Source organism: Thamnophis elegans, chromosome 6 (genome assembly GCF_009769535.1).
Source record: "Thamnophis elegans isolate rThaEle1 chromosome 6, rThaEle1.pri, whole genome shotgun sequence".
Lineage (NCBI taxonomy): Eukaryota > Metazoa > Chordata > Lepidosauria > Squamata > Colubridae > Thamnophis > Thamnophis elegans.
In genome coordinates, this window is record NC_045546.1 from 54,411,641 (window position 1) to 54,432,079 (window position 20,439).

General features: G+C 37.0%; 1 protein-coding gene across 1 annotated transcript; it reads right to left on the bottom strand.

Annotated features, from left to right (window-relative positions):
* Positions 1 to 6,310: 6,310 nt before the first annotated feature.
* LOC116510721 (lebercilin-like protein) lies at positions 6,311 to 20,205 on the bottom strand. The gene is made up of 7 exons (XM_032220372.1): positions 19,773 to 20,205; positions 18,410 to 18,927; positions 12,110 to 12,247; positions 11,149 to 11,242; positions 10,076 to 10,173; positions 7,602 to 7,725; positions 6,311 to 6,915 (listed from the first exon to the last, which is right to left on the bottom strand). Exons 1-7 carry the CDS (start codon positions 20,203 to 20,205, stop codon positions 6,311 to 6,313), a joined length of 2,010 nt encoding a protein of 669 aa, XP_032076263.1.
* Positions 20,206 to 20,439: the final 234 nt, after the last annotated feature.

Below are 20,439 nucleotides of genomic sequence, written 5' to 3' on the forward strand. Positions count from 1 at the left end.
TTATTTCATCTTCGCTTGGGATTAATTTGTTTTTCCATTTATGGGCAAAGGCAATCCTTGCCGCCGTAATTATATGTAGTATTAAATGCTGGATTTCTTTTTTGTATTTCACAGACATTCCTAATAAAAAAACTTCAGGTTTCCATTCTATTTTAACCCCTGTTATTGCCTCCAGCCAATTTTTGATCCTTTTCCAAAAAATTTTAGCCTCCTCACAGGTCCACCATAAATGGTAATATGTTCCGTGTATTGATTCGCATTGGCAGCATTTTGGGGAGGTATTTGTTAAGATTTTAGCTAACCTTGTTGGTGCCAGGTGCCCTCTGTAAAACATTTTGTACTGGTTTTCCTTGTATGCAACTGATAGTGTCATTTTAAAATTTATTCCGCCAAATTTTTCCCGTTTGTCTAATTCAATATTATAGCCAAAGTTCTGTGCCCATTTTATCATTTGTTCTTTCACAATTTCCTCTTCCCTTTTATATTTCAGGAGGAATTTATATATTCTTCCTATCATCTTTCTATCTGGGCTTTGAATAATTTTATCCAATTTGTGTCATTCTGTTTCGATGTCATGTAATTTAGTATCTTTATTGTATTTAGTTTTAATTTGGAGGTGAGTTAGCCAGTCAACTTTCATGTTCTGATCTGCCAATTCTTCAATTGTTTTTAAATTTCCCTGTCTATCAATTAAGTCTCCGTATCTTAGGATTTTGTTCAAATCTGTAAAATTTGGGTCGGTCGTCCTTTCTGTCGGTGATAGCCAATTTGGGATTTTCATATAGTGGATTTTTTTGATTTTGAGCCATTTTTGCAATAATGCTCTTCTGATAAAATGATTTTGAAAGTATTTGTGCGTTTTATTTTTATCATCCCATAGGAATGTATGCCAGCCTGCCTGCAGGTCATGGCCTTCTAAGGTCAACATTCTTTTATTCTTTAGCTCTGTCCAGTCCTTCACCAATGTTATTGTTACTGCTGATGCATATAAATCCCAATTTGGTAATGCTAAGCCTCCCCTCTCCTTGCTGTCATGCATTGACTTTAGTTTAATCCTCGGTTTTCATCCCTGCCACATGAACCTAGCGGTTATTTTATTTAATTCTTGAAAGAATTTTTTACCTGGATTAATAGGGGCGGCTTGCAACAGGAATAGGATTCTTGGTAAGATATTCATTTTAATTGTTGCTATACATCCCATGAGTGATAAATGAATATTTTTCCAATTTTCTAAATCTTTCTTTATTTGTATCACTAATTTATTATGATTATCGTCTTTAATTGTGGAACATTTTGCCGACACCCAGATCCCCAAGCATTTCACTTTCTTAGTTATTTGCATTCTGGTTGCTACTTTCAGTTCCTCTTCTTGCTTTTTTGTCATGTTCTTGGTTATCATTTTTGTTTTGTCTTTATTGATCTTTAGTCCTGCCACTTCGCCATATTCTTCTAATTTTTGAATTAATTTCAAGCTGGATCTAATGGGTCCTCTAGAACAAATACTAAGTCATCCGCTAGGTTAAATGGTCACAGCAAACAGTCCATCATGATATTTCACAACTACAGACCTTTATTTTCCTGGCAGCTCTGTGCATGCGCACTTTGGGAACAGGCTCCAGCTATTCTTCTGCCCCACTGATATCTGACCCTGAAGGTAGCTGATAACTGTTGGACGGCCATGGCCCCATCTCTGCCTCCGACACAGAGCACCCATCAGAGCCTTCCCTAGACTCCAGGACTGGCCCATGTTCCTCACCAACCTCCTCACTGTGTCTGCCACCAGCTCCGCTGGCCACTGGCAGGCCACAACACACCATGACATGCCTAAACAAATTGGTTGCAGTCACACGTAACTGATTTCACTGCTTGTTGGATTTCATGAAGACAGCCTGAAGATGGTTCCAGAGAAGAACGCTTGGCAAGACTAGATTAAAGAAGTATTTTTTAAACAAAGTTTTTTATTTTTATTATATAATTAAGAATTCTTTTCTGAACAAAGTGTTGTCCAGATCCCCCCTTTCACATTTCCACATGTACATAATTCATTTTACATTACATTTCCATTTTTAATTTTTGTATTATTACTTTTCTTCTCTTATTTTCCAACTTTTAATTTTTTTTATATACATAAACAATATAATTTCTTCCCTTTAAAAATAAACCAAATTTACCATTCTCTTTTCATCTATTTTCTACAAGTAACATGTCTTCAATTTCATTTTTTTACATAGTAAACATTTAACATAATTACGTGACACACTTAAAAGTATTAATATAGTTTATACACATCTTAATTAGATTCATACTATTGGCATGTTTAAAATATTCCATTTCATTATACTAATTTCATTTCATTCTACTAATCTCCAATTCCTAGATTTTCTTTTCTCTTTTTCTTCTTTTTATATGTCTTATATCTTCTGATTTTTTTCTGTCGCTTTTCGATATTTTGTTTGAATGACTCTCCCACAAGTTTTCCTTTTCCACCTCCTATTGTTTCTCTCTTTATTTTGGCTAATTTCTTTTTTGGATACCATTTTCCTTTTTTCCTCTCTACTCTTTCTGTGCCTCTATAAATCTCAATAACATTGTCCCACTGGATTTTGCTTCCACTTCTTTTTCTACCTTGTTAGTTTCTTGTTCATTTACATTTCTTGTCTGTTCCTCTCCTATCTCCTGCTTCAACAATTTTTCTGGTTCCTTTTCTGGCTCTTTATTATCCTTTAATGTTGCTCATGCATTTTTTAACATTCCCAACAATTCCTCAAACATCCCACCCTCCATGAACAGGTTTAACACACTTTTAGTACTTTTATATTTTACCACGATTGATTCAGTCCCTCTTCTTATTTCCACTCTTTAAAATCAGATCCCAAAATAGTCCAGTCTACTTCAAAGATCCTTTATTTTCTTCCTCAGTCCTAGATGAAATGAAGTCAAAGGACCACAACCTTCTTTATCACCTTTGTTTTAAAATGTTATTATGCTTCTTCTCTCCAGTAGATGGCCTTTACTGTCCCTGTATGCAATCAAACCAATAATTTGTCGAAAACTACCAAAAATCGAACCACAAGCTCAAAGTCTAATTGCAAATTGTCCAAATGTTTCCCTTTGTTGTTTTGAATTTCTCCGGTTCCAATTTTATTGGTCAAATTCTCCTTGGGCTTGGTATTTACTCACTGAGTATTTTCTCCTTTCTTTCCTGCCTCTATGTTCCAAGTGCCTTTTAGCTGCAAATTTAGCTCCGGAAAATTTTGTAAGCACCGAAATTAAGATCTTTTGTTCTTACATTGGCCAGTCTTTCTCTGGTCCCAACACTCCGTTAGTTACTCTGCTCCTGCACCATTTTTATTCCGGTTGCCCCAGCTCCAGAATGGTCATTTGAAGATGGCCAACACCCCCACCATCGATCTATGGAGAGCGTGGTTTCCAACATGCTGGGGAGCTTGCCTTGCTCCCCGCAGTCACCCGAAACACCTCTCCTTGTTCCCCATCCCTTCAGGATGATTCCAAGGGATCCACAAGGGACCTCTCGATGGCAGTTTGCTGGCTGGATTTTCGCATAGCTCCACAGAGCTCACCATTTCCCCAGCCGTTCTCGCCATGACACTTCCAGGTTCCTCTACATTAAAGAAGTTTTGATGGTGTTTTTTCTAGCCTGTGGTCCACTAGGTAACAGCAGTAGCCTGTGAGAAAGTTGTTTATATTCCCTGTTGCATTTCTCTTTCATTTTATTACTATGCATGTCCATGTAATGAAATAGATGATGTGCTCAATTTGGGGAAGGTTTAAATGTGTAAATATTGGCTGTTTTCAGTTAACATCATAAATAAGAATTTGTACATAATTGTAACTTCTGTACAATATCAGGCCCATACAAGTTCCCTTTCTAGCTTTGGGTGCTCCACTCTGATCTGTTTGGCTACATTTCCCTATTAAATTAGGCCTTCTGAAACAATCAACAATGGTTTCAAACTTTGCTTACCAAATAATGATGCAATCACAATTCCCCCCGCTGTCTTTTATTACTGTCGTTTATAGTTTGCTTATGTCCAAAATCATTTTAGGATAACATCAATATGTTTAACCACCAGAAATATAGATAAAAGAGAAAATGATGTCATGTTGCCCTGAGCCTTTTGCTCTTAGTATTCTTTCAAGAGGACAGTTGTTACATAATGGAAGTTAACAACTCTTCGTCTCAATAGGCAACTTTCACTTAGAGTGAGCTGAGCAGCTACATACATTTTCATAAAGAAATAAGACCGTAGGGAAATGCAAAATCAATGCCATTGTGACTGGGATCTGCTATGTAAATAATTTAAATTTTGTTACCTGTCTGGATGGCTCTGCAGCACTCAGTTTATCTATTTACTTATTTGCAAAGGAACACATAAAAGTCTGTGCTGCAGAGGCTCACAATTCCCCCCCCCCAAACTTTCATTTTTTCCACTCTGTCCTTTATTTGTTTAATATCTCCAGTTAAGTGTTGTATCTGTACATACAACAAGTGTTGTATCTCCATGTTGTATCATGGAGTTCCTTTGAAAATGTATCAAGTTTTAGCAATAGCACTTATATGCTGCTTCATAGTGCTTTTCAACTTTCTCTAAGCGGTTTACAAAGTCAGCATGTTTTAGCAATAGCACTTGGATTTTTCAGAGTATAAGATACACTTTTCTCCTATAAAAGAGGTTGAAAATTTGGGTGCAACTTATACACCGAATGTAGCTCTGCCCACATGCCACCCCCGCATCCTTTGGCCTCTGGATCCCAGCAATTTGTCTCCTTTCAACAAACAGCCTGTTTCAGTTTCACCTTCAGCAGAGTCTGATTAGCAAAAGCAGCTGATTGTTGGTTGTATTGGCCTCCCGACAACCAGCTGTTTAAGGCTGCAGGGATTGCCATTGCCTATTGCCACCGCCGATCTTTCCATGTTGAGCCTCCGCATCCCATTTTTGGCCACTTCATGTGCTATTTTTGGCCTCCATGCACCCCATTTTCTGCTCATTCTGATCCCCACCACCTGAAACGGGCAGAAAATGGAGCCCACAGAGGCAACACTAGACAATGGCAATCCCTGCATCCTGAAACAGCTGATGGTCGGGAGGACGAATCAACCGACAATCAACTGCTTGTGTTAATCAGACTGTGCTGAAAGTGAAACTGAAAGAGGCTGTTTGCTGTTTGCTGCAAGGAGACAAATTGCTGGGAGGCAGAGGCAGATTTTTTTCTTCTTTTCCTTCCCAAAAGCTAGGTGCATTTTATACTTGGAGTGTCTTCTATTCCAAAAAATACAGAATATACTGCTTCATGGTGCTTTACAATCCTCTATAAGCAGTTTACAGGGTCACCATCTTGCCTCCAATGATCTGGGTCCTCATTTTACTGACCATGGAAGGATGGTAGGCTAAATAAACCATGAGCCCTGCCAAGATTGAACTTCTGGCTATCAGCAGAGTTAGCCTGCGATCCTGCATTTAACTACTGCACCGCCAGGGCTCAGTAGTTAGAATGCAGTTCACGCTTTGTTTTCATTGCCTGAATTACTTCATGTATTTTTGCTTTATATTCATCCCAAAAAGCTCTTGAAAATTCAGCTACCCCTGAAAATCTTCTTTCAGATCTATCAGTTGTTCCGAAACAGAACTAACATTAAAAAATTAAAAGTTTATAACATTAATTCCAATTAGTCTAGTAAATATAATTATGTTGCTGTTACAGCAATGTTAAAACATTACAGTCTAGCTCCCTCATGTGGTCAAACAGCCCCAGTGAATATAAGCTGCAACAAAATATTCTCAAGGAAATTTTATTTAGAGGTAGAAATTGATAAGCATGAGTCATAAAATATCTCTTTCAAACTTCCTTTAATATTTATGGTTATAAAAATGTTCAAAAAGTTCACAAAACATAGCCTTTTGTGATGCTTATTACAAAATTATAGAAACTACTAATATATTCTAGTTCTAATACTATCTAATATCTACTAATATATCCAAGTTCTAATACTAATATCTAAAATTGCCTAGTTCTAATACTATCCACTATCTACAATCTACTAAGTCCTAGTTCTAATACTATCTAATATTTAGTGTCTCATACAGTATATCCTAATTCTAATACCAATATCTATTATCTAATATCGCTTAGTTCTAATACTATCTAATAGCTACTATCTAATATCTTCTAGTTCTAACAATAACATCTGCTATCTAATATCTCCTAGTTCTGATACTATCCATTGTCTAATATCTACTAGTTCTATGGGCTTGACTGGAATCACACAATGCAAGACATGATTTGTGCATCAAGCCTCCTCATAGGGTTTTTTTACTCGACAAAGGTTTTTTTTTTCATTACCCGCCATGCTTAAATTAGAGTTTGGATCACTGCTACTTAAGATGCGGTTTGGACCAAACAGTTTTTCCAAAAGAAGCCTTTTCTTTTCCGGCAATATCTTGGGACAGTTTTCTTCAGTGGGAGTTGAAGGGGTGTCTTTTTGTTTTTCTTTGGGAAATTTGGCAAATGAGGGCTCATAATTGTTGACTGAATCTCCTATAAAGTCAGCTATTTCACTCTGTTGCCTGTTCCATGGTCTTCTACTGCATGTTATCTTTGGACCCGTTGAAGGATATCCCTGATGTAAATTTTGAATGGCCTCTGAAAATACATACTGTTTTTTAGAGGTAGATGGTGTTCTATGCCTTTCTATTCCTGGAGTTAATATGTCACAAACAGCTTCTTTTGCCTCTTTATCTTCTTTGTTTTCCTGTTTTTCCACTGGTTCAGTCTTCAATTCCTTAGCCTCTGCTTTAAGTAGATCTAGCCCTTGCCTTTCTCTCCTGTTCTTGTATCTTTCTATATTTTCATACTGGATATTTTTTTCTACCCAGATATCTTCACTTTGTAATCCTGCAAAAAATGTCATTTCAACAGAAACTATTTAGAAACATTATTATTTGTTAAAGAAAACAACAGTGGCAAAAGTACATTGCAAGTAGTCCTTGACGTACGACCACAATTGAGCCCAAAATTTATGTTATTAAGTGAAACATTTGTTAAGTGAATTTTGCCCCATTTTGTGATTTTTCTCATCACTGTTGTTAAGTGAATAATAACACGGTTGTTAAGTGAATCTGTCTTCCACATTGACTTCGCTTGTCAGAAGGTTGCATAAAAGGATCATAGGACCCCAGGATCCTGTAATGGTCATAAATATGACCCAATTGACAAGCATATGAATTTTTATGATGTCACCATGGAGATGCTGCACTGGTCATAAGTATGAAAAATAGTCGCAAGTTACTTTTTTCAGTGCCGTTGTGACTTTGAACAGTCACTAAATGAACTGTTGTAAGTCGAGGACTACCTGTATTCTATCTAGTGTTACAAACTATTTAAACTTGCACCTTCAGTTAAAAAAAACAGTCCAAGAAACATGCCACATTCTGTATTTCTTCTGAAGAACAAACATTATTCACAGTAGCACATAGCAGTTATAAAGTAAAGCTTTATACCACTATGTTTTGAGTCCTTCAGCAAAAGGTATGTCTTGTGATGTTTGCAGTTCAATATTTATAGTCATTTATGGTTGTTACCCATGAACGTCCTGTTTGAAATGCTGTCCACTGGTAATTTTTCAGAGAGATGAATTCCTGTTTCTGGAGCAAGTGTTTTAGCCATGGTAACTAATTCTTTCACCTCCATGTTGGTTTTCAATTCCTAAAAGGTCACAGGAAAAAGCATATATCTGTAAGTGGATGTTATCCTTTACATGTATAAGTGATAAAGTGTCGTTAAATCTCCATTAATAGCCTCCCTCCCATTTCGTTTTTCTCTGTCTAATAAAGTAACTATCTAAAGTCTCCCAATATTGTATTAACATAGTTTTAAATTATAATCCAAGAGAGGAAAACAGAAATAAATAAATAACTTTATTTTATTTATTTGTTAGATTTATATCTCACTTTTTCTTCAAGACTTCCATATTTCCTCCAATATTTGTTTACAATAGAAACTCCATATTATTTGACTGATAGTCACTAAAGCAAAGTTGCCTATGGTATTGCAAGTGAAAGAGGACTGGAACCTAGAATTCCCTTGAGGTATTCAGCATTTTAGTTAATACCAGAGAATCCACGACCTGTTTGGTTCTTCTTTCAGATGTATCACCTTACCACATTCCTCAATGTCTTCAACAATAACAAAGCTTCTAATGTACTGTCTTCACTAGAAAAGTAATTAACAATTCAGGAAGATATTCAGAGACGTATCTGTTGAACTATATAGCCTGGTCAAACATCATCAGCTGACCCCAGGAAATATTTTGTGACATTTTGTCTTACAATAATTCTATATCATTAAATTTGCCCAATTTCAATTCCACAGAAGCCATAGGTTCCGGATTTTGGACTATAAGACCATTTCAGGTACCTTGGTTCAAAAATTGATTGCCCAAGGATGCACTCTTTTGCCCACTGAAAACTTACACAAACAGGAGAACTTTAATAGGATATAGATATCACTCTGATTACCTTCATAAACAGAGTCCACAAGACCTTGTCCAAAAGAAGCACAAAGTTATAAAGAAAGGAAAAGAGGAACCATTCCTGGGAAGACGTGGTAATGGGAAGTATTTTAGAATACTGGAATTATTGGCTTAAAAATTTGTTCTGCTTGTACAATTGAACTATTATTAAAATTACAATTGAAAGATTAAAATAAGATTGATTAGGTGGCAACACTGAAATTTAAGCTGAGAATGCCACCTGCTGACAAAACGAAAATATACAAGTCTGGGAATACTTACATGAAGGATTGTGAAAATATTTAATGGGTTATATCTACTACCACATAACTACTGGAGACTCAAATATGAGAACAAGGAAGTTATTTAATTAAAGTGACCCCTGAATGTTATCTTAGGAGATTGAATCTGTAAATGGGACGTAAAGTGGCACCTGTTAACTCCTGGGGGTATTTAAAAGGAACTGATGGAATACCTATGTGATATAAAGAACTGTGATTAGTGTACTTCTTGAAGGGCAACTTTAGGTCTGAATAAATAGTTCTTGGACTACTGGACAAAAGTTGGATTTTTAGAAAGAAAATAAGATGCTTAACAAGGAAGAAAGGAATGGAACTTTGAAGGAGATGGCGTTGATTTTCCAAAGCACAAAGGATATCATGGAGAAAGGATGAAAGATTACAGAAAAAATGGAAAATACTATATGAGGGATGATAAATAAGGATCAAGATGCTCAGAAAAGGGAGGAACTAAAAGAAGAAATGGAGGAAAAGATTGAACCGAAGAACCAGCAAACAAAAGATGAAGATAAGGAAGAGATAATAATAACAAAAGTATCAGTGACTGATGGATTAAACCAGCAGGAAAAATATCTTAAGAGAGTTGAAAAGAGAATTGGAGATACAGGAAGATATCTTTGAAAGGGAGAGAGAGGTTTGGGCAGATATTGTGGAAGCTAGGCAGTGCAAAACGGTAGTGATGGGAGAAACATTTGCACTGAATAGTCAAGGAGTTAACTGCAGATAGAGATAAAGATCCAAGAAAGGAATATGGGAGGAAAGTTAAAAAAAAAAAAAAGCATAGCAACCAAAGTTGGAAGTGGGCAAGAGACAATGGATGGGAAGGAAAGGAGTTTTCTTTGTTGTTGTTGTTCTGATTTGCTTTCTCCTCCCTTTCTTTCCCTTCTTGTCTTAGAATGGTGGCATGATTAGAATTTAAGTAGGATAGAAAGAAAACATGTTTTAATAAAAGGGTGACATGATTAAAAGTTAGGCTAGAGATAGGATCAAGAAAAAGGGTGAATATCAGTATATACTTCAATAATCAAATAATGATAGACTATAAAAATATAAATGTGCATTATTATTAGAAATATATAAATTGGTTGAATGTAATAACTTTGATTAATTTTACTAGGCTTATTTGCATCAGGATATATGACACCCAAGTCCCACACTGTTCACACATTAATATGTATATGTAAAACAAAATTAAAAAAATTAAGGAAAAAAAGAATGATAAAAGTATTGTTCAGGTGTGCCATACCTCGTGGAAAGTCATTGGACTCACATCAGGCTCAGGCTTCCGAAGAGACGTGGCTTTTAGGCTGATATTTACTTGAATTGCTTTGTTGACTTTAACAACTATGAAAAGCCAATAAATAAATAAACAAACATGACACATTCATGACTGACATTACTGAAAGGCAAGTAGTATTTTACTTACCATACTTGTTTAAGAGATTTAGTACTGATGCTGGTCAGGGGGATGGCTTTATTTACGAACATCATAACTTACAATGGAAATTCTGAGCTGCATTACAGTCATAATTTGAGGACTGTCTATAATGGATAGCAGCAGCATGATGGGAAGATATTAGATAATCCCTTCAGTGGCAAATGCAAGGGGATTATTTCCTACTGCACGGGACCAGGCAAAGATAAACCACTCCTGTATTTCCTTCAAAAATACAGAGGTACACAAAGGGATGAGACCTACACTCTCCTTATTAATTCAGCCTATATGATGAACGTATATGAGGGAGGTGGGATTGGGGAAAAATGAGTATGCCTTTAAATTTGGAGGGAGAAACAGCAATAATGTGATCGTGCGCATGTAGCTCTAGTCAGATGGGCAGCTACGCTATATAAATTAGACAAAAATGTAAATAAATTTGCTTCTTATTAACACTTTTTGCTTCAAAATACATGATTTAACAGCATGGCATGAGGGAATAAAGCAATTTCAGTTCCACAGCCAGGCTTACATCCCAAATTAAAAGGCTCCAGAATTCATGAAAATGTAAGTCAGACTATGCCTAGGTATGATTGAACTGCGATCTAAATAGCACACAGATACGCTAACATCCTGTAGCAAAGGACTTTGCGCTTTCTAAGTAAAGACCCATAAAACTCTTCTCCCATTATCTCTCCCCCTAGAGAGAATGAGAATAATCCTGTTTAATCAGCACTGATGACTATTAAGTAATGAGCTCACAAAATGCAATATTGCCCTTTTAAAAGAGAAAATAGAGCAAGGATTTGATTTTTTTTTTGAGAAGGCAAAGAATTATCATATTTCTTATTTCACATTACAGTATGAAACAAACTCCGTGCTACCTTTTGGAGAAGAACATGAATCGGCTTTCTCTGGATGACCTTTTGGCATCCGGTGCGCATAAATATTTCTGATGCCTACTTCTCGGTCTCTTTCCTAAAGAAATGCATTATTAAATTTATGTTGCTAATATAGTTTATTGCATTAATGTCATTTCTTTAGAGATCATACATTTCACTGCATAACTCCCCCGAGTATTTCATTTTATTTATCTGATTTTAAATATTTGCTCAGGCATAATTTGGCAAATACTTCATTTTCTAAAGATTCTGAAGGATACATATCCCTTTTTTCTGGAACTGTAAAGTTTGAGCCGAGGTGGCGCAGTGGTTAAATGCAGCACTGCAGGCTACTGCTAGATCAGCAGTTCAGCGGTTCAAATCTCACCGGCTCAGGGTTGACTCAGCCTTCCATCCTTCCGAGGTGGGTAAAATGAGGACCCGGATTGTTGGGGGCAATATGCTGACTCTCTGTAAACCGCTTAGAGAGGGCTGAAAGCCCTATGAAGCGGTATATAAGTCTACTGCTATTGCTATTGCTATATTGTGATCAAGGTTTTTATTTTATTTTTACAATTTATAACTGATTAAATTTGACCTTAGAGGTCTTTCCAAAATGTTTTGACAGAAAATAGTTGTGACATTAACTAAGTATATAGTATTAAATATGTACTATAATTACAATGTAAATATTAACTGGTTTTCAATTTTGTATCAATACAAGCCTTGATTAACATGTTTTCATTTTGGGACACACTTTTCAAATAGTATCTGTTTCTAGAAATGGTAATGTGCATATGGCCTAACATCAAATTAATATATTTCTGCAATCTACAGTTTAGATAGTTAGAGGCGGAAAGAAAGAACCATAGAACAAGATAGGCTTACCTCAAATGAGCATTTAGTGAATAGCATCTTGGATGCCTTCCGTGATAAGAGAAATGTAATTTAAGCTTCTAAATACCTTAAGTTTTTGCTTCAGCGACTGGATTTCTACTCGTAAATTTGCTGTGATTGACTGAGCTTCAATTATCTTTTTTTTCTCAACTGTTAACTGGTGACGAAAAGAAGCAGTGTTCAACGAGAGCTGCTTTTCCAAATCCTAAACACATTAGAAATAAACCATCAATAAGATTATTAAATTTTTACAAACATACAATATTGAATTAGAAATTAGAGGAAGGCAACTGAAAGTTTAGTAAATGTTTCCAAAAAGATGAAAATCCTCAATCTCAGTTATAATACTCCCAATTTTTGAAATGGGAATCAGCCTATTTTGAAAGAAAATCTGAGAAAAGAATCTGTGTTATCAAAAATAATGTCATATGATGCTCAAAATCTGTTATGCAAATTAAGGAGAGAAAAATAGATAGAGGTCCAATTATGAGCTACACTATATACTTTTAATTTCTATTAATTGGTGGAAGAAATAACCCTCCCCAATCCTTAAATCAAGATCACTATATTTAAGAAATATAAATAAAAGAACATTAGATATTATTAATCATAACAGTAAAGCATTCGTGCAATCTAACACTGGTGACGAGGATGGGATTGGAAGACAGCTAGGCACAAAAAGAGCTGACATTATAATCAAGCAGTACAATGCAATTGGAGCATCTCGAGCATCAAGTGGCCATTTTAAGCAGCCAGTTCAAATTTCCCTTGATTGAACAAAATGATGATGCATGCCCCTCCAGCTCCTTTTGACCCAGCTACTGAGCACTGGAATTTCTACATGATGCGGTTTGAGTGCTTCATGGAAGCAAGCTATCTTCTTGGGCTCTCCGACAACCGAAAAAGAGCCATGTTCCTGAGGTACTGTGGGCCAGAGGTCTTCGACACCACCAAAGCTCTATCCGAGCCAACGCCAGTTCAGAATGTCATCTGGTCAGTGTTACAAAATATGTTGAAAACGCACTATACTCCCAAATCTTCTAAATTTGTGCTGCAGCACTAATTTAATCTCCGAAGCCATAGAGAGGGGGAGAGCATAAATCAATATGGTGTGGCACGGCATATTGTGAATTCCATGACTTAAATGAGTTGCTGTTGGACAGAATTATTTGCAGGGTTCTTAACATCAGAAGGCTGCTGGCTAAAACAAACCGCACATTGCAAATTGCATTAGATGAGGCAAGGGCTATAGAGTCCGCAACCAAATCCACTGAGATGCTGCAGAAGCACAGCAGCCCCAAAGGCACGTGCAGAACTGTAGAAGTCCATTGTGAGTCTATTGAGCGAGAACTCTCTCACAGCAAGGATGAGGTCTGCCAAATGGGCATGGAAAAGAAAAAAAACAGCACAAGATTTTGAAAGCCGGTTCCCACCTTGCTCCAGCTGTGGGGGAAACCGTCCAAGATCCACTTGCCATTTCCGAGACGCAATCTGTCCATGCCGTGACCGCAGAGGACACCTTGCCCGAGTCTGCAGAAGCAAGTTTCCAGTCACACCACAGCAGAAACCCTCTGCAAACCAGGAGGCACGACCAAGATCACCCAGATCTTGTGGAAGCCCCGGCAGAAGCAAGAAAGAACAGAAGCCACCGATGCATTCCATACAAAAATCTCGCAAGCCAGCATATAAAACCGAGAAACAGGAAGCTGCGAGTCACCATTCTTGTTGAGGTGTTGCCTTGCAGCATGGAGATAGACACTGGGTCACCCTGATCATCATCTCCTGGGCCACAATGAAGAAGGCCATCCCGAATATCAAGAAACACAAACTAAAGTACCAAGAATTGTGCCTCAGTGACTACCAGGGGAATCGCATCCCCATCTTGGGCCAGGGCATATTCCATGTCCAATACAAGAACTTTAATGGCCTGCTCCCAGTGACAGTTGTAAGTGGCTTCCTTCCAAACCTGCTCGGCTTGGATTGGTTCGAATCCCCGGGCATGGGGGTAAACAGTATCAATGCCGTGAGAGATGACAGTGACAAAGACCTGCTGTGAGAGTTCAAGGATGTCTGCAGCGGTGGTCTTGGCAAGTATGTGGGGATCCCTGTAGCGTTTAATCTTGACCCCAACATTGCCCTCATTCAGTTTTAATGGGTCACCAGCTAAGGTCTCCCTTAGATTGGCTCCACCCAAATTATTCTGTTGAGCCACCTAGTGATTCGACCAGCAAACTAAGAACATTTAGCATAGGGGATCAAGTTTACAACCACCACTACGCTTGGGGGGGGGGCACTTTGGATTCCTGCCACAATTGCAGAAATTACCGGACCTTGCTCTTCAAAATTGGAGGTTGAGGACGGGAGAATTTGGAGGCGGCACATTGACCAACTCCGAGGCCGCCTGCTGAATTCCAACTGTAGGCGACCAAAGGTAACTCCTGCACAAGTTAGCCAAAGCCCTACCTAAAAGGAGCAAACATTCACTCCTTCCACAGACTTCTCAAGGCCAAAGGTACCGGAGTACTTATCTGAAAAGGTTGCAGGCCCCCAAACTGGCTCTAGGAACTCCAGCCACGCTTCGAGGAAAGTTCCAGGAGCTTCCACCAAGCGAAGCAAGAGAGGCAATAGGTCTGACCGACTTGACCGAAATCCCAGCACCAACTGAATTGCGCAGGTCAGAGAGAGTCTCTAAAAGACCCGCCTACCTGCACGACTACATCACCAGCCAGATCAGCCCAACTAAGAGGGGAGGGGTGTTACATACTGACAGCCAATATGGTAAGCTCCACCATGGTTCTCCAGTCTAGCAGGAAAATACTTGAAGCCGATTGGCTGAGCCATTTGACAGCTCCCCATAAAAGGGCTAGCTGTCAAATGGAGCAGTGCTGGATTGTACATAGTTACCTTAATAAAGAGCTGTTGCTAGTTACTAAGCCTGAGTCTGTCTCATCCATTCACCCGAACTAACATCAAGGATAAAATTTTGTTCATTTAAATTCTAAGAAAGGCATAATATGCTTTAGGTTTTGCCATGGTATGATGCTAAGTAAGGTAGGTTTAGCCAATATATAGTTTTCTTTAAAAAAACAACAACATTTTTTATTTGTTTTTGAACAAGGACAAACATAAAAATAAAAATAAAAAACCCATCTTCCATTACAAATTGTAGAAAATGTGTCAGTTGGTTACAGTATTTCCATACATCTCTTCCATATCAAATCACATATTTTAAATTCACCTATATTCATGTATATCACAATTATCATATCTCAACCTTAATTTGACTATAATTGTTTTTACATCCTTTTATTTATAATATTCAAAATCTAGAATAGGATTATATGATAACATTCCATTAAATCATCCTAAAATCATTCAATCACAATACATCTTTATAACATATTCTAGATAAAACTTTTAAACCTCCTCTCATAATCTCCATATGTTGTTTATATAAAATTTCATATCAAACTAATATATCTATATGTATTATTATCATTATTAATCATTATTTAACTATAGCTATTGTCACTTCATTTTATACATACTACTAATAAACTAAATTTAGTTTAATTTTTATTATACATTTTTATTGTATCAACCTGTATCTTTCCAGTAATAGTACAGTTTTATATCTCTTGCCATTTGTAGCATTAATGTTCTAGTTACTTTCTTAATAAATCTTGTATAAACTTCTCTTGGCAACATGTTATTCCTTTTGTATCTCAGTTGGAGGGGGGTGGAAGAAAGAGGTGTATGGAGAGTGGAAGAGGTATATTGGGTTTCTATTTTGGGGGGTATTGTTGACAAGAAGAATTGCTGTGATTATTGTTTAAAGTTGTATGGCCCCGGCTATGCACAGTATATATGTGACTGTATGAAAATGAAAATGGAAAATAAAACATTTTAACCAATAAATAAATCTTGTATAAACTTCTCTTAGCAACATGTTATTCCTTTCATATCTCATAAAAGCTTGAAACCCAACATCTGTTCTTTCCATTAGCTTATCTTTGGTTATTCCTAGTGCTTCTGTCAAGATTTCTCTCCTTATCTCCATCAATTTTTCTCTCTTTTCTCTCTTTTCTTCTTCTGTGCTTTGAAGTCTGGGATAGAGTTCCAATCCATCTATCTCCCCTTTCCATATTCCGCTTTTGCCATTACCAACCATGCTCACTTTGTTGTCAGTATCCACAGTTTTCTTATCTCTTTGCTCATTTTTTCTTCCATCTTTTGAACTCTGTCCTCTCACTTTCTTCATTTGGTAAACATCCTCAGTTTCTCCATCAGATTTTTATGTTTGTATTCCATATTCTCCAATCTCTTTTCAATTCTCTCTGTCACAACTAATAGATTTTGAATTTCAAACATAATTATTTGCAATGTTACAGTTTCTTTTTCTTGCTGAGCCATTCTTTCAATTTTGCAGACACTACCACTATAGGGTTCAAGGCTATTTTAATAAACTTCAAACAAGTTCATTTATTATCTTTCAAGTCAAAATGTTGTCTTCCCTCCAATAGCTAGTGATAGAACTTCCAAAAGGCACCTATATAAACAACTTGTGCTCTTCCTACTATCACTGTCAGTAAACAAACTGAAAGAACTTTGAATCTCAAGTGATCAAAGAGAAAGAAGAAAAAACAATGTATCCAGCGTCCAGCCTCTAAGTGGCAGTGAAACTGCTTTTTCTTCTGTTGTTACAACCCTCTTTATAACCCTTCTTGCTCTCTTCTTTATATTCGAAGCTTAAGAAAGAAAAAGAACCCTTAAATGGAGATAAAAAAACTATCCAATCAATCAAATCAAGCATTATAAAAAAGGAGAATTTTAATCCATAGGTATAAGCAAAAGTGAAAAAAGAAGAAGAAAGAATTAATCCATTCAGTTTAAAAAATAGGGAGCCCTTGCAAAAGTTCCATCTGTGAAATAAATTAGAAACTGGATAACACACTAACTTCAATGCAGATCAATCTCACCACCTACAGTCTTCTGTCTTCAATCTTAACTTAACAAATTTTTTTCTTGGGTAGTCTCTTCCTCTAATAATAAAATTTCCTCAATAATTCGACACACTTTATCTTTCCGCTTTCTTCCCGTTCTGGAGCTGTCCAAACTTCAGCAGCTTCATTAGCTGTGTTTCTGTCCCCGGAAAAAAGGGATATTCCTGGATCTTTCATGGACTTTGCAGTGTCCATGAGATCAGCAGGAGAGGCCCTTCTCAATCACCATCTCTGTGGGACAGTTTAGGTCCAAATGGACTGTCCAGTGGCAGAAATTTGACAGTGATCTAGGAGCACCAAGATCGCATGTCGTGTCGTCATGATGTCAGCACCCTCCTCCCAATATATGGTTTTCAATGTGGTAGCTAGGTTCATCAGCCATAGAATATTTCAACTGACTAGTTAAAGCAAGAGTCATTTTCCCAAAACCTCAATTTTCTATAAAACTGAGTCTAATATGAAAAATAAAAGAAAGTGTGAAGAGAAACAAGTTTGGCTCAACATCCATTCAAAACACCCAGGTAGTACTTTACAACATTCATCACTGATCGTATGGTGAAAATAAGATTCATAAGAAATTACCTTAGCTACGATGCCCGTATCAATTTTAATACACAATTACACATGTCTAATTATAAACTTCCCCTTGTTTTCCTACAGTTCTTTTTTTTCCAATAATGTTTTTTTATATATCTAGATATTTTGATTGATTGATACAGAAATCTATCATTAAAATCTTCCTCATTGCATAGTTGTGTAGCTTCTGTTTGTGTGTTGGGACTGATAAGAGGTTTGTAAAAAGCTGGCATTATACAGAAAGTTCTGACTGTTTCTATTTTCCTAGAGCTGAGCTGAAGGAAGAAGTCATTGGTAAAAAGTCATACAGTTCCCAGCTGGACAAGCTAGAGACTGTCAGGAAATTAAAGCTGGTCTGGTCACCGTCTATCATGATTAGGTTTTATTGGTAAAGGCTGGGAAAAAGTATTCTACCAATGATGTTTGAAATTATTATCTCTTCCAGCAAATAACAATCCCAAAGAACTGAAGTGTGAAATAAATTCAGCACATCTATGTCTCTAATTGCTGGATAACAATGTAAGAATGAATATGAATGTATTTCCTAATAAAACTGAACTTTGAGGAAGCTGTTCTTGTTTCTAAATTTTGTATGTGTAAAATTGATGTTCCCACTTGAGTAGGTTTTCTGTTAATTTCACTATCAAATGAATCTTGGTGACTTAAGGTTGGTGCCTGTAGAAAATGATCCAAACTGGATGCTGAAGCAAGTCAGCTTAAAGCATTTCTCCATAGGGGTCTCACAGAGCCCTGCTATGTAGTTCTAAGCAATATATGTTGCATGTTACCTGGGTTTTCTTTTCACTGGCTTCCAATTTTTGGGTAAATGCTGTTAATTTTTGGTGAAGTTCTTCTCTCTCTTCAAGTTTCTTGGACTCAAAAAGTTTCTGCAATACCCGCAAGGCATCTGTTGTTTTTAAGAGCTCTGCATGAACATCTCTCAGCTTCTTGGAAGCCCTGCGCTCTTCTTCCTGAGATAGCTTGAGATGTGCTCTCAGAGTCCGCGCTTCAGTAGACTGTGTGGCCAAAAGATCAGGCAGGTTAATCTCGGCATGTTCGTATTTCTTGATTGCTTTTAAATGCCTAGACTGAAGACGCTTCAAGATATTATTTTCCGTAGTAAAGGTCTTCAATTTATTCTGCAGAAGAGCAGCTTCACTTTTCAGTTGTTTAATTTTATGGTCTCTTGCTGACAATAGTCGGCAAGCCATCTTATTTTTCCTCCCTGCATCGATGGTATGGTCAGTAATAAATGTGTTCTTCTGCTGAGGTTTATTTTTAGGCAACATTTTGCCTCCTACATGAAAAAAAAAAAGATCGCATATAAGATTGAGCAAAGTAAGATTCACATAATTTTACATAAGCCTCAGAGCTAAATGCTCAAATATGTATTCACAGCATAGATTCCCTTCCTTTTAGCTGGGCCTAAAGTTAACAACAGGTTCGGCTGAACCAGGCAGAACCGGCTGAATCCCACCTCTGTCTAAGCTCTCATAATATTAGCTTTCATAAAACATAGCTTCTATACGCAAATAATATGCTGTGACAGTATTTAGATAACCCTAAAAGGGCATTGACTTCAACTTCTAGAATTCCTCAGCCAGACATGCCTAAAGCAGGATTGCTAGGTCAGTACCCTAACCACTATACAAAACTGCCTAGACAGATGGAGGGATAGATATACCTATGCATACACATACATATACACCATATCCATATAATGATGAAATAGTGTATTTGGCTCAAAAAGAATGAAAGAAATACCATTCAGATTTGCTATACTTCCTGTCTCCTATTTATTGAAATCATGCTACACTGACATCTGTATGATCATAATTGGTGGACTACACCCATCAACATAAACCCCCTTATATAGAGGGAGATATTACTGACTGAGGGTGTTGAAACCAGTACATTGATATATTAATGAATATATACGTAGAGTTTAAATGTTTTTAACAACATTCATATGACTTCCAAAAATATAGTGTTTATTTTCTACAGTACAGAAGTGTCAGAGTAGCTCAGCAAAAGTGCAGTTATGGCACGACTGCTTGATTTTCAGCAAAGGCTTAGCTGCCATTAGTTCGGTTGCAATCTGCCAACTACAATTAATGCAGCAGTGTTCAAGGTGACCAATGACCTTCTTACCTTTTGGATGGACATCATTTCTCTTTTTCTTCTCTGGTAATATCCGCTCTTTAGTTTTTTGTTTCTTGGGCAATGGGATGATGTAGCTGCCACTCCCTTCACTTATGGGGTTTTCAGCGGAATCTGAGTGAAAATCTTTGCAATAGTACTTCTGAGAAGTTCCACAGTTCTCCTCTGAACAAATGCTGTCCTTGCTGCCATTGACAGCTCTTCTTGAAGTGTTATCATGAAAGTCACTGGAATAGTTAAACAGAGAACTTCCAGACTGGATGAAACGTAAACTACAGTTACTGTCTTGACTGTTGTTGGTTCTCTTGGTAAGCCTTCCTGAAGAATTGCTTGAGCTTCCACTTCTTCTACATTGTCCACAGGTCTTATCCTCTTGGATAGAATGATGAAGGACTGTATCATCAGAAGCAGATCCAGAAGCCATTATTTCACCAACGACAGGGAAGACGGTCAATTTTACTTTAAATTTCCCAAAGGAAAAAGAACTGCAATCAGACAAAGAAAAATGCTTGATGTAAACATTTACTTAAGGCTTGATCTCCTAGGTTTAAAAATTGTTTGTTCTGTTACTGTACCAAAAATGACCTCCACAATTTTGGCCCCTTGCATTATATTATTCACTTCTTGAAGAACTGATGTGTTCGCACCAGGACAACTA